Here is a 13,070-nt window from a genome sequence, read left to right on the forward strand (position 1 = left end):
TATACTTTACTTTACTAAATTCTACTCTACTTTAATATGCTCTACTCTACTGAACTCTACTGTACTGCACTGAATTCTACTCTACTGTGCTGTGCTGTACTCTACTCTACTATACTCTACGGAGCACTACTGTGCTGTACTTTTGATGTCCAAACTTGTGAAACATAGACGTCAATGACCGTCCGGACCGACCAAATAGGGTCTTGTTTGGTGGCGGAGCTCATTAAAAATAATATGCAAATATGCAAAGGAGGATACTACATATTTCTACCTTTGTGTACCTATTCAGGATACATCACCATGAAGAGAATGACATTCATATCCATAGTTATGCATTTATGTGTAGGTCAGATCAGAGACCCATGATGAAATTCCTTTAACGCAATTCTGTTAATGGGTGTAAATCCACTTCACTTAGTGTAGTTCAATAACCAAAATAGATTTTTTCAAAGTCAATGTCACGTATACTCCCTCTCCGGCCTCTAGGTCATCAGGCTGCTGATTATCCTGCACACCTGTCACCATCGCCAAGCGCACCAGTGCCTCATGACACTCACCTGGACTCCATCACCTCCTTGATTATCTTCCCGATATCTGTCACTCCCCTTGGTTCTTTCCTCAGGTGTTATTGACTCTGTTTCATGTCGGTGTGTTGTTTGTGTTTCGTGTTGGTTGGTTGGTTTATTAATGAAATTAAAACACTCACTCACTCCCTGAACTTGCTTCCCGACTCTCAGGGGACTCGTTACAGTCAAGGTGTCATGTCATAGCTGACACCCCAGTCTTTCTGCAGCTGTCCATGGTGTTATATTTGAGTGTGCTTGGAAGGGGTTGCAGTGGTGCTGAAGCATACACTTTCTGATTTCCTGCCTCAACCCATGCATTTTCTGTGCTTTATGTTGAGTTGGCACTCATATTAACTGCAGAGCGAAAACAGCTTTCTGCTAGCCTTACCCAGGGTCTAGTGCACTTTATACAAAGGAAATTGATGTGTGTGGGAAAGAGCTCTGGTGCTGTGATGGCACACTTGCCTCAGTGAGACTTGGTTCTTGGCTATTGTAATGAGTTCTCCCACTACTACACAGGCCTTTGACTTGCACCAGAAACATTTCAGAATGATTTGCATTACTCGCACCTCTCTGATTCGGGAGGGGTTGGGTTAAATGCGGAAGACACATTTCAGTTGAATGCATTCAGTACAACTGACTAGGTATCCCCTTTTCCCTTACTACGATATTGGCATTCCTTAATAGGCTACATGTTCAACATCTGTGTAGCCCTAAATGGAAATTAATCTGTCATTCGGCTGCAATGTTCATTTGCAAGGGAAACTAGTTTGAGTGTGACACCACCGGCCACTCTTGCTGCTGGCAGAATTGTTTTGTGGAGTCTGAAATGCATGGCAGCTCTTCTCCGTGGAGTGGCACAGCATGGCACTATTAAGCCATGGTCTTGAGTTCTATGAGTTTAGAAAAGAGATGGCTTGAACCTGCAAGTCAATGCTGGACCTGGATTGGGCTATCACTGTTTACAGTGTATGAAATGTAACCCTCTCACAACATGACTTATTTTAGATGTAAGTATTCCATGAAATGTTCCTTCATCAAAAGTACTGCATTTACCCACAAATCTTTAGCATTTCAAGTGAAATGTAAATCCAATATAAAGATAGCCTACATTGTTTGGTTTGAAAATGCTGTATTATGTAATATTAGGCCATTTCAATCACAAAATTGTGATTTTAGCTGTCCTAAATCCCTGTATATAATAGCTGACTGACTGAATTTCTCCTTTTAGCCTATGTTTCTGGGCAGACTGGCCAGCCAGGGTAATTGGCAAGCCGAGCCCCGTCCTTTTGCTTTGAAGGATTAGACTAGACATTTTTCCCACATGGCCCATGTGACTGCCTCTTTCCACTAGTGCTCGGCATAAGAGATGCAGAGTGTCTTGCTTTCAATGTGAGTGTGCAATGCTGCTCGGTGCACTACCTTCTCTACTCACTCTTTATTCCAATGAAAAAACACACTGGGTGAGTAGTACCCCCATGGCTTTGTCGTTTACTTCAAAGGTTTCCAGGTGGCTCTTACTTAGGAATACTAGATTGTTCTGTCAATGGTGGTTTTCTTTTTTGATTTTGTGTGCTTGTAGTCTAAGTAATGTAATTGTAGGTATTTTTCTGTAATGCTGACTGTCGTTTGAATTTCTCCTTGTTATTTGTGCAAGTTATCCATCTTTGCCTGTGCAGGGATATTGACTGCAGTGCAAAGGTGCTGAGGAGTTTGAGATTTTTAATGACTTTTAACTCATGTTATCAAAGGATTCTGATTATTTACCAGGCTATGTATTGTTGGATCGTGCTGATATATGAGTAGTCTCCGATGTATCCTCTTTAAATTAAACTGTTTTCTTTACTGTAGCTAAGATGGACCATATGTGTCAACTTAACCTTAATACTTTAGAGGCGATAGATTGTTTAGAAACTGGAGAAACTTGTCTCGTAGTACTGAAGGCTTCTTCTGTTATGCTTTTACTGTCCATGATGCTATGGAGCCACCATGTGGACTGGGTAGACCTCACAGCCATGTTCTCTAGACAAATGGAGAAGTCTGTTTTTCTACATTGCTCCATTGTGTTCCCACTTCCCAGCAGTTACATTTTAAGATGTGGTTTGCTACCTCTGTTAATATATTTTTCAGATGCACACAGATGCGTCACAGTGTGCCATGTACATGGGATTATGATGTACTTTACAGAAACAGAACTGCTAAGTACATGAGAATCTGTCACTTTTTTCCCCCCTGTAACCAACAGGCACTTGATTATTTTTTAAGCTGTAGACCCAATGTGAACTGGAAACAAAATGTGTTGGCCTAGTTGTTTTGGAAGGTCTTGGAAGGAGGACAGCATCACTTTCTTAAGCAACACAAACAAATGTATTGCTCAGGCAATAAGGTTGTTTATAGTCTTGAGAAAAACAGCATTGCACACCTTATTCCTCAAAGTATTTTTTCTAATGATATTTATACAATGGAAGGTGTAATCAGTCATCTTCTCCTCCCTTTCATCTCTCTATCCCTTCTGCCTTCTCTCTTTCTCCCACTTTCAAAGCTCTAGGTCCCGCACTCGCTCGCGCTCCAGATCTCATTCTCCATCCCACAATAACCGAGAGCGAAACTACCCAAGGGAGTACCAGAATAATAACCGCGAGTTCCGGGGCTACCACCGAGGCTTCCGGAGGCCCTACTACTTCAGAGGCCGAGGGCGTGGTTACTTCCCACGGGGACGCTTCCAGAGGGGTGGGGGCTATAACAACTACCACCCCAATAACTGGCAGAACTACAGGCAGCACCCCCAACAGCAGCACCCCCAACAGCAGCAACAGCAACAACAGCAGCAGCAGCAGCAACAACCCCACAGCCCGAGACGGGGACGATCCCGTACCCCTAAAAAGCGCTCTGGTAGCCCTCATTCCCACAGCCACTCCAAGTACTCTGACCGCTCTTCCTCGCCCCGATCCCGGCGCTCCCACCACTCCTCTTCCTCACATTCCTCCTCTCCCACACGCAGGTCGGGCTCTGGGTCGGCTACGCTGAACTCTAAGGATGTCAAGGAGGAGTGTTCTGCCTCCAAGGAGGTCCAGAAGAAAGGAGTAGGAGGACATGGTGAGCCTGTGGAGATCACAGGGGGGTCTGCAGGGCCTGATGGGGGCGCCAGTGGGGACAGGCCCAAGGCTAACTGGCAGGGCGTGACGGATCACAGCAACAGCACCAGCCCCAAGGGGTCAAGTCCTCAGGTGCGCTCAGCTGTTATCATTGGTCAGGGCGCTCCAGCTTCGACCCTGTCTAGTCCCTCTCCTAAAAGCACTAATGCTAATGGCCCCAATTCCAATGGTGCCCCCTCATGGCAGATACAGACGGTGGGCAGTTCACCTTCCACCAAAAGCCCTTCTCAGAAAAGCCCCACACCTGTGTTCTCTGGCTTTGGCTTCTTCTCTAAAGACGACAACCTGGCAGGAGATAAAGCAGCTATCTCTTCAGTGTTCAAAAGGTAATACAATTATTTGTCTCCTTTTCTCTTTGCCACTTATGAAATATCTTTAGAAGTGAAAGGTTAACACACACACTACCATGTTTTTCTCATTTTTGGTGCAAGAATTTACTGCCCCCAAGTTCACGTTGTAGCACATGATTATTGTCAACATTTTGGCCAAAGCCCCTTTTCATGGCTAGGAAATATCTGTCATATTTATTGACACCTTTCATTTAGTGAGGTTAGTAGATAGTTGTAATGTGCCAATTGTATTGAGTCTTTACAAAAAAAATGTATTTAGAATTCATGGTTCTTTGCCAATGCGTCATGCACCACATAGAATAATTTGTCCCTGGTATTTGTTCTTGGCCCTAAGCCCTTGGGGAAGTGGTGGTCGTCGTCATAGCATGCTGAAACAGGAGTTTGTAAGTTGAGAAGGCATTACAGGCCCTTGGGAGTTTTGAGATGTGTGTGTTTTCTTGGCCAGTCAACGCTGCACTAACCATGACAAATCCCTCATGGCTTGGGCCTTTGAAGAAGAGAGATATTTTGCTGGCCGTCATATTCTATGTTTATAACTTTATCATCCATTAAGTCTTCCATTTTTACCTACAGCATTGACAAGCATCCTTATTTATTTCGCATGGTTTTGTAATAAAGTTGCAGGGCACTCACCTGAACTGTTGTTCAAGATGCATTTAAACACAGTTGTTTCTCTTTCTCTCTTCGTCATTGTCTAGGTTCTTGGAAGAGCACAATCATAAGAAAACGCAGTCCAGTTGGGAGAATGGCAGAGAGATGGAAACCAATGGTGGGGATGTGGAGCGGGAGAAAGGGAATGGCATGAAGGCCTCTAGGGGCATCTTTGACAGAGAGTCCGACAAAGGGGAGAATGAGAAGTACAAGGAAGACTTTGACGATGAGGGGAATGTGTCGTTGAACCGCTTCTTGAAAGCCTCCCCTTTCTTTTCCTGCGATGGCGAGGAAGAGGAGTTGATACCCAAGCCCCATCCCAAGGTGCTCCGCAAAGAGCATGACCGGGAGGGCGATGAGTCGCCCAAGCCAAAGAGCAAAGTCACCCTCTCGGCCCGTGAGCTATTTGAGGAGCGCTTCGGCAAGTGGGAGGACCTGGCCTACTTGCAGGTGGCTGCCAAAGATGATGATCTTGATGCCATGGCGGAGGAGATTTACCGCAGCCGGAAGCAGGAGAAGGCTGCGGCCATAGCTGTGGCCCTGGCCAAGAGAGAGGCCATAGCGAGCATGCTCAGAGGCTTCTCCCCGGAGAACGTCAGCAAAGACAGGAGGAAGGAGAAAGCTGCCTCCAGCCCGTCCCCCACACCCACACCACAGAGGAACTCTGACCGAGAGATGTTCATGGTCAGGGGGGAGGACTCTCCCGCAAGGGCCTCTGAGAAAAGAGGAGCGGAGTTCAGTGTCAGAATGGATTCTCTCAGAGATGACGTGGCAAGGTAAGCAGTATGCACCATCACGACATAGATTCACACAGAGGACTCTGATGCCTTATCGCCTTGGATAGGTTTCAATCTCCATTAGCAGGAAGCCATGACTCATGAGACACACTCTTTGGCTCAGGCCCGGGCCATGTTTTATAGCCTCTTTGAGTCATAGTTCTATGAAACCATGAGCTTTATCAAAATGAATAAAGATGTGTGCTGTGACAATTGAGATAATGAAATTACCCCTCCAGATTAAATCTTTCAGGTGTTGTTTATAAAAGTCTCATGAGAAATATTCCGTTCTCTTTGTTCTCTGTTTATTTTCCGCTATAAAGGGAAAAGGTGAAATATCGAATTACATTTTTTGTTGTTGTTGTTTTGTCTCTTTCCCCAGCTCCTCTGATGTTATGGTTGGTGAGCGAAGGTTATCACGGGATCTTGTGCATCCTACTAAAAAGGAGCAGGAGTTTTGCTCTTTCTTCCAGCACATTCAGGCCACACAGTTACAAAGGAGTCCCTCAGAGCTGTTTGCACAGCACATTGTCACCATTGTCCACTACATAAAAGGTGACTAACCTCTCTCACCCCTGATCCTTTGCAACTGACCAGTTTCTCTGCTAGCTGGGCTTTAACACAGGTGCAAGTTAAGGTGCAATTGCGATATCAAAAGGTTTCTATAGCCTATGCAGTATATCATTAAATAGGTCAATCTGAAAAGGGTTGCCAAATGCTTGTGAAATAGCTTGGCCAGTATGCCTATCTAGCCCTGCAATCCTGTGTGGGAATGATTATGGAGAAATATTGCTGTACACCAACAAAACATGGAGTCGTTTTTCAGGCACAAATGTTATCTAATGGAATTTGGTTTCGAGATGTTTTCCAAAAATGTTCTTCATTGCTATGAAACATTTGCATGGGTATTATACCGTTTATGATCCTATGAGGCTAATAAACTCACATTTATAAATATATATATATATAACTTTTGATACAGCTGTTTTTATGGTCACAAGCTAACACTGTGCGTAACCTATGAATTTAAAGTAATAAAAAAGTGCATTGGCACAGCATGTACTGTCATATCTGTTGTGTAACAAGTTCTGGTTCCTGTTGATTACAGCACAGCACTTTCCATCCAATGGAATTACTCTAAATGAGCGATTTGCCATGTACCAAAGAAGAGCTGCACAAAAGGAAATGATGAAGCCAAAAAAGAGCCCAGAGATACACAGGTAGAGTCTCCATTCTGAGTGACCATCTCACCTTCAGTGTGCTGTGGCATCACCTTTTGTTTATCAAAGCTTGCAAAGGTATTGGTCTTGCCTTTTGTCAATCAGTGCACGTTCATTGGTGGTCTTGTTTGCTATGTGATACCCTGGAGTCATCCGGGTCTATACATTTCTCGTAGACAATTCATTTTAGTCCTCATCTGATCATCACTGAAAATAAGAATAATTCCTTGCAGTCATTTCAGTACTCACCTGAGCAGCACAGACGTGAAACTAAGAGTAATTCTTGGAGGTCATTTCAGTCCTCATCTGAACAGCACTGACCTAAAATGTTTTAGAGTAATCCCTTGCTTATGTTGTATTTGCCACATGAGCTGTGGCAAAGTTAGACATTGTGTTTCTTCTCTTGCAGGATAATTGATGTTTCTCTCAGTGCTTTTAAGAAACACTCTCACCTGTTTGAGGGGATGAAAAGCTCCGGGGATGGCAGTTACAAGGTGACTGAACATTTTGAAATATGAAGTATTTTGGGAAAACTGACAAAACAACAGCGAGCGAGCGAGCGAGCGAGCCAACCAGCCATCCACCTTTAGACTGCGTTCTCTGTCTAAGCCTGTGCTTTTCTTTGAAGGGAGATGCATAACGTCTAAAAGCAAAGCAAATGCGAAACGAGGCACATTGAATTTGTTGTGTGTTATATACTCCCCCTCCACATATGATGATTTGGTTATACTGTGGGTACAAGCCCCCATGAGGCCATTGAGTCGAAAAACATGAGGGGTCAGAAATGGAAACGGCCAATTGCTCCTGTGTCCAAGCCATTCAAAGGACTCTAAAACAAATGTCATAGTAAGTATTATTCTTCAACAAATAAGGAGAAATATAGTCAAAAACCTGTTGTACTTGTAGAGTGCTTATACAGTCTCTAGGCCTACTTATAACTTCGGTCACTTGATGACATCTGACTGAGACCTTTTTGCGGTATGGCTCCATTGAACTCTCTTCAAAACGGAAACATTTTAGGGGAATAACACAGTGTGAAAGTCAATGAACTCAGCTCCTTCAGGAGTTTGAAACCGCATTATGTTCAGTTGTGTTGCAGACGTTCAACATTGTGTTGTGCAGACCTGGGAAAGTACACCGAACAAAAATATAAACGCAACATGCAACAATTTTGTAGATTTTACTGAGTTATAGTGCATATAAGGAAATCAGTCAATTGAAATAAATGAATTAGGCCCTAATCTCCGAATTTCACACGACTGGGAATACAGATATGCATCTGTTGGTCACAGATATACTTTATATACAGAATAACTGTTCGTCAGGAGCTTAATGAAATGGGTTTCCAGGGAAGAACTGGGACATTTTCAGCTTCCAGGAATTGTGTACGGATGCTTGCCAAAGGGGAATGTGCATTATCATGCTGAAACATGAGGTGATGGTGGAGGATGAATGGCATGACAATGGGCCTCAGGATCTCGTCACGGTATCTCTGTGCATTTAAATTGCCATCAATAAAATGCAGTCGTGTTCGTTGTCTGTAGCTTATTCCTGCCCATACCATAAACCCACCATCACCATGGGGCATTCTGTTCACAACATTGACATCAGCAAACCACTCGTACACATGACTCCATACATGCCTTCTGCCATCTGCCCGGTACAGTTGAAACCGGGATTCATCTGTGAAGTGCACAATTCTCCAGCTTGTCAGTGGCAATATGAGTATATGCTTTCTGAAGTCGGTTACGACGCCGAACTGCAGTCAGGTCAAGACCCTGGTGAGGACGACAAGCATGCAGATGAGCTTCCCTGAGAGGTTTTCTGACAGTTTGTGCAGACATTCTTTGGTTGTGCAAACCCACAGTTTCATCAGCTGTCCGGGTGGCTGGTCTCAAACAATCTCGCAGGTGAAGAAGCCGAATGTGGAAGTCGTCTGGGCTTCATTGTCTGGCAATAGTGAACATTCACTTTCTGGCAATGGCTATGGTGGACATTCCTGCTGTCAGCATGCCAATTACACACCCTCAACTTGAGACATCTGTGGCTTTGTGTTGTGTGACAAAACTGCACATTTTAGAGTGGCCTTTCATTGTCCCCAGCACAAGTGTACATGTGTAATGATCATGCTATTTAATCAACTTTTTGATATGCCACACCTGTCAGGTGGATGGATTATCTTGGCAATGGAGAAATGCTCACTAACAGGGATGTAAACACGTGTGCAAAACATTGGAAAGAAATATGTTTTTTTTGTGCGTATACAATATTTCTGGGATATTTTATTTCAGCTCATGAAACATGGGATCAACAATGTTGCGTTTTGATTTGTGTTCAGTGTAGTTCCAGAATGGTCTGTTTTCACTTATGCCGGTCAAATGTTACACAGCAGCCGTTAAACGGGCAGTTCCCAGAGTTTGTTGGTTAGTTATGGTCTTGTAACAGTTCTCCCGGCCCCTCGCATGCAGTGTGCAAACAAGACTGATTGCAGACTGACAGCACATCTCAATGCTAACCCACAGCATGTCCATGTCCTTGTGTTCTTTTTATTTTTTTTCCTCAACAGGACGAAGGTAAAAAAATGAAGGGTGACTCAATGGACCTTCGTCTGGATATTGAGCGCCGCAAAAAATATTACACCCGGGAGAGAGATTATAAACAGGACGGGGGGAGAGATTCAGGAGACTCCCCAGAGGCTAGCATGGAGAGGTCCGCTGAGAAATCCTCCAAGCACCACAAGAAGTCCAAGTATGTTCAACCAACTCAGACTCTATAGCAGTGGTTCTTAAACCTCTCATCGTGGCCCCCAACAGTTCCATGTATTTTATTTATTACATGGCTAGCACACCTGATTCAACTTGTCAACTAATTATCACGCCTTTGACAATGAGAATCAGGTGAGTTAGTTCAGAGCTACAACAAAATTGTGAAAGGTCTGATGGTCCCTGAGACCACTTCTCTATCACAAGCATCACAATCACTTTACTTTACCACATTTACTTTACAAGTCATGTACATATCTGCAACTAGCCAGGGTCTTACAAGACAAGCAATGGAGCTAAGAATGAACTGACTTTTAAAGTTATTTTGGTCCTTCAACCTTAAGCTCTTCCTCCAGGAAAAACAAGAAGAAGCAATCTCGCTCTCGCTCCTCCTCTTCATCTGCCGAATCTCACAGGGGAGGAGACTATCCCCACAAGGAGCCTGAGCTCAAAGACGAGGGCTTTAACAAGGCCAGGCTGGGGCCTCGGGGGGACTATGGCAGCCCCACGGAGAGAGGACGAGGACGCGGAGGCTTTGTAAGTCTGCTCATGGACGTGCACTCATATTAATTTTGGAAAGTAAAGGATCTGATAAAGAATAGAATCATCAAGAGAACAAGACAAAGTACCACCACAACTAACCTGAAAAGAAAACCCCATTTGAAATCGAAAAAATATGCCATGATAGCAGTTTATTTTCTTCTTTTGCTTTGCACTTGGAAATATTTTTCTGGGAAATCAAACTCATGGATAATTATTTAAATTTGTGCAATAATTGTGTTCTTGTTTTTGTGATCTGGGTTCTCTGTGTTTGACTCATGTTGCAGCAATTTAGAATAAGAGGAAGGGGCTGGAACAGGGGAAATTACCAGGAAAACAATGCCAATGGTAATCCCCCTAACATGGGCATACCAGTTCACCCCAAGAATGAGGACTGGGACCCGGAGTACACCCCCAAGAGCCGAAAATACTACTTGGTAGGTTTGTACCCATGCCATTATAAATGTATCTTTGTTTCCTCTTGCCTAAATATACAATTCCATACTCAAATTAATTCATTACTCAAATCAAATCGGTGAATTCACCAAATTCACAATTCCTTTGAACTTGCTAATAATGGTACTACCTTCAAGCTCACTTCAAGATATGAACTCTTTCTCTCTTTTCCTGTCTTTCCATTTCTCCTTCAGCATGATGACAGGGAGGGCGAGAGGAAGTGGGTGGACAACAGAGGACGGGGGAACTTCCTGCGTGGCAGCAGGCGCCGTTTCATTATCCGGAAGGCCAGCGTTGGGCCACCCAACAACCACACCAACAACAACAACAACAGCAGCCCCAAGTGGACACATGACAAGTTCCAAGTCAACAGGGGGGAGGAGGAGGGCGAGCCCCAGGAGGAGGAAACGGAGCAGGACCACAAAGACCAGGAGAAGTCTGAAGACATGGAAAACACTGAGCAGTGAGGGAGCTCAGGGAGAGTGAAACATTGTACCAACACAGTGGCAATGTTCTATTGTCTCAAGTCATCTGGGTTGTGTTCAAATGGATGAAAACAGACTGAAACAGGGGAGGAAAGGACTAACCTGGACTTGTCCAGTAGCGAACACTGTCCAATAAGAAACTACCTGGACTTATAAGAAAAGACCCTGATCTCAGCCTTTATCCATCAAATGGCCGGACTTTGGAGAGAGTTGCCCGTGCACAAAGACACACATTTGGAATGAATCAGGACTCTCTTTGACACGATATCTTTACGCAACATTATGTTATACATTTGTCAGGGTATAGCTAACTTGTGTTTTATCTGCTTATAGTAGAAACACTGTTAGACAGTGAACTGCTGTGTTGGAATAGGAAATATACATAACCAACCTCTGCGCTTGATATGTTAGCACTATGAACAGTGCATTGTGGGGTGTTGTGCCTCTTAGTACAGGGCTGATGCAACATTGCATAACACTTTTTTTTTTATATCTTGATGCAAGAATGTCACACCTTTTTGCAGAGCATGACAAGAGGATATTTTTGTGCCATAGATTTGTTCAAATATGTCACATATTTATCTAATTAAATTACTTTTGAGGCCAAACCGATTAATACTATACTAGAAGATAAACATTTTATTTATTTATTATATAGTAGTGATAAATCATACACTATTATACAGTAGATCTATTTTTAGACTAGTTTAGCCATCAACCTCAGAAAATGCAGTATACTGTTTCAGGTTTCAACAATGTAACCTACGGATTCAAATACGTAACCTGCATGTTCAACTACGTAACATTCAACTTTGTAGCCTGGTAGAATCTAAAAACATGCTAAAGTACAGCTAGAGGCAATCGAATCCCCTTTTTACATGACAACTGGGCCAGTTTCTAATGGCCTATATGGTTTAGATCGTATGGTTTATAGTGGTCTTGCTAGTCCAGCATCTTGCAAATGACCCCTCTGACAATGGGACCAAAACGGGTCAAAGGTTATATTCTACAGACCTGCATTATGGAGTGAAACAAGAGGCTCAGCAGTGGTGGAAAAAGTACCCAATCGTCATTCTTGAGTAAAAGTAAAGATACCTTAATAGAAAATGAGTCTCCCAGTAAAATTCTACTTGAGTAGAAGTCTAAAAGCATTTATTTTTAAATATACTTAACTATCAAAAGTTAATTTAAAAAGAAATATATACTTTAAAAGTATAAATCGTTTAAAATTCCTTATATTAATCAAACTAGACAGCACTATTTTCTTGTTTTTTAAATGTATGGATAGCCAGGGGCACACTCCAACACTCAGACAAAATGTGTTCTATGAGTCCGCCAGATCAGTGCCAATAGGGTTGACCAAGGACGTTCTTTTGATAAGTGCGTGAATTGGGCCATTTTCCTGTCCTGCTAAGCATTCAAAATGAAAAGAGTACTTTTGGGTGTCATTGTTTTCTTTAGGAATGTAGTGAAGTCAAAATTATAAATAGTAAAGTACAGATACCCCAAAAAACAAATACTTTAAAGTACTACATAAATACTTTACACCACTGGCAAACAGAGACTGTTAAATAAAATAAATTGGCATACCCTGTCTGCAAAGTCACAATAGTCTACCTGGATGTTTGTTATCTTGTCTAGTTTGTTGAGAATCCTGTATTGGTTTTTGATTAACTTTTGATTAGACGACACAATTTGTAATCATTTGTAGTAATTCATGCTTCCTTTGTATATTAAGAAAAATTGGTGATTGGTTAGATCATGGCACAGTCAATGCTTTGATGGGATAGGTTTTCTTCTTTGAATGGGGACTTTCCCCCTTGTGTAACGTCTATGTTAAGTTTGGATTGCAGAGTACTCTTTAATGTACATGATAAACGTTGTGGTTGACACATTCATGTTCAATTCTATGTGGTTGGGGGCAATAACTTTTTTAAATGGTTCCTGTAGCCAATGTTTTTCAGATGTAAATTAAAAAGAACTTTGGTTAATTTAACATCTGTTAAATGTAATTCTGTGTTGCTGATTTTATGTACAGTATCTTTATTCAATAAGGAGTTGAAAATCTAACATTTACATTATTGACACCTGTCTATATTGTACTGGAAA

At 42.7% G+C, this 13,070-nt stretch overlaps 1 protein-coding gene across 4 annotated transcripts in view; it reads left to right on the forward strand.

Moving 5' to 3' along the window:
* The window catches only part of LOC135522410 (thyroid hormone receptor-associated protein 3-like), a 28,704-nt gene extending 15,747 nt beyond the window's left edge, over positions 1-12,957 (forward strand). Inside the window, exons 1-10 of one of the 4 annotated variants that reach the window (XM_064948631.1) lie at positions 153-2,029; positions 3,109-4,047; positions 4,770-5,498; positions 5,881-6,053; positions 6,607-6,718; positions 7,128-7,212; positions 9,285-9,466; positions 9,825-10,017; positions 10,308-10,457; positions 10,671-12,957. In XM_064948631.1, the coding sequence (XP_064804703.1) occupies positions 2,013-2,029; positions 3,109-4,047; positions 4,770-5,498; positions 5,881-6,053; positions 6,607-6,718; positions 7,128-7,212; positions 9,285-9,466; positions 9,825-10,017; positions 10,308-10,457; positions 10,671-10,943 (2,853 nt within the window). In that variant the 5' untranslated portion in view covers positions 153-2,012 and the 3' untranslated portion in view covers positions 10,944-12,957. Of the gene's footprint in view, positions 1-152; positions 2,030-3,108; positions 4,048-4,769; positions 5,499-5,880; positions 6,054-6,606; positions 6,719-7,127; positions 7,213-9,284; positions 9,467-9,824; positions 10,018-10,307; positions 10,462-10,670 lie in introns of those variants that run through there. The other 3 variants (XM_064948632.1, XM_064948629.1, XM_064948630.1) reach the window with 3 other exon arrangements.
* Positions 12,958-13,070: the final 113 nt, after the last annotated feature.

This window comes from Oncorhynchus masou, chromosome 30 (assembly GCF_036934945.1).
Source record: "Oncorhynchus masou masou isolate Uvic2021 chromosome 30, UVic_Omas_1.1, whole genome shotgun sequence".
Classification (NCBI taxonomy): domain Eukaryota; kingdom Metazoa; phylum Chordata; class Actinopteri; order Salmoniformes; family Salmonidae; genus Oncorhynchus; species Oncorhynchus masou.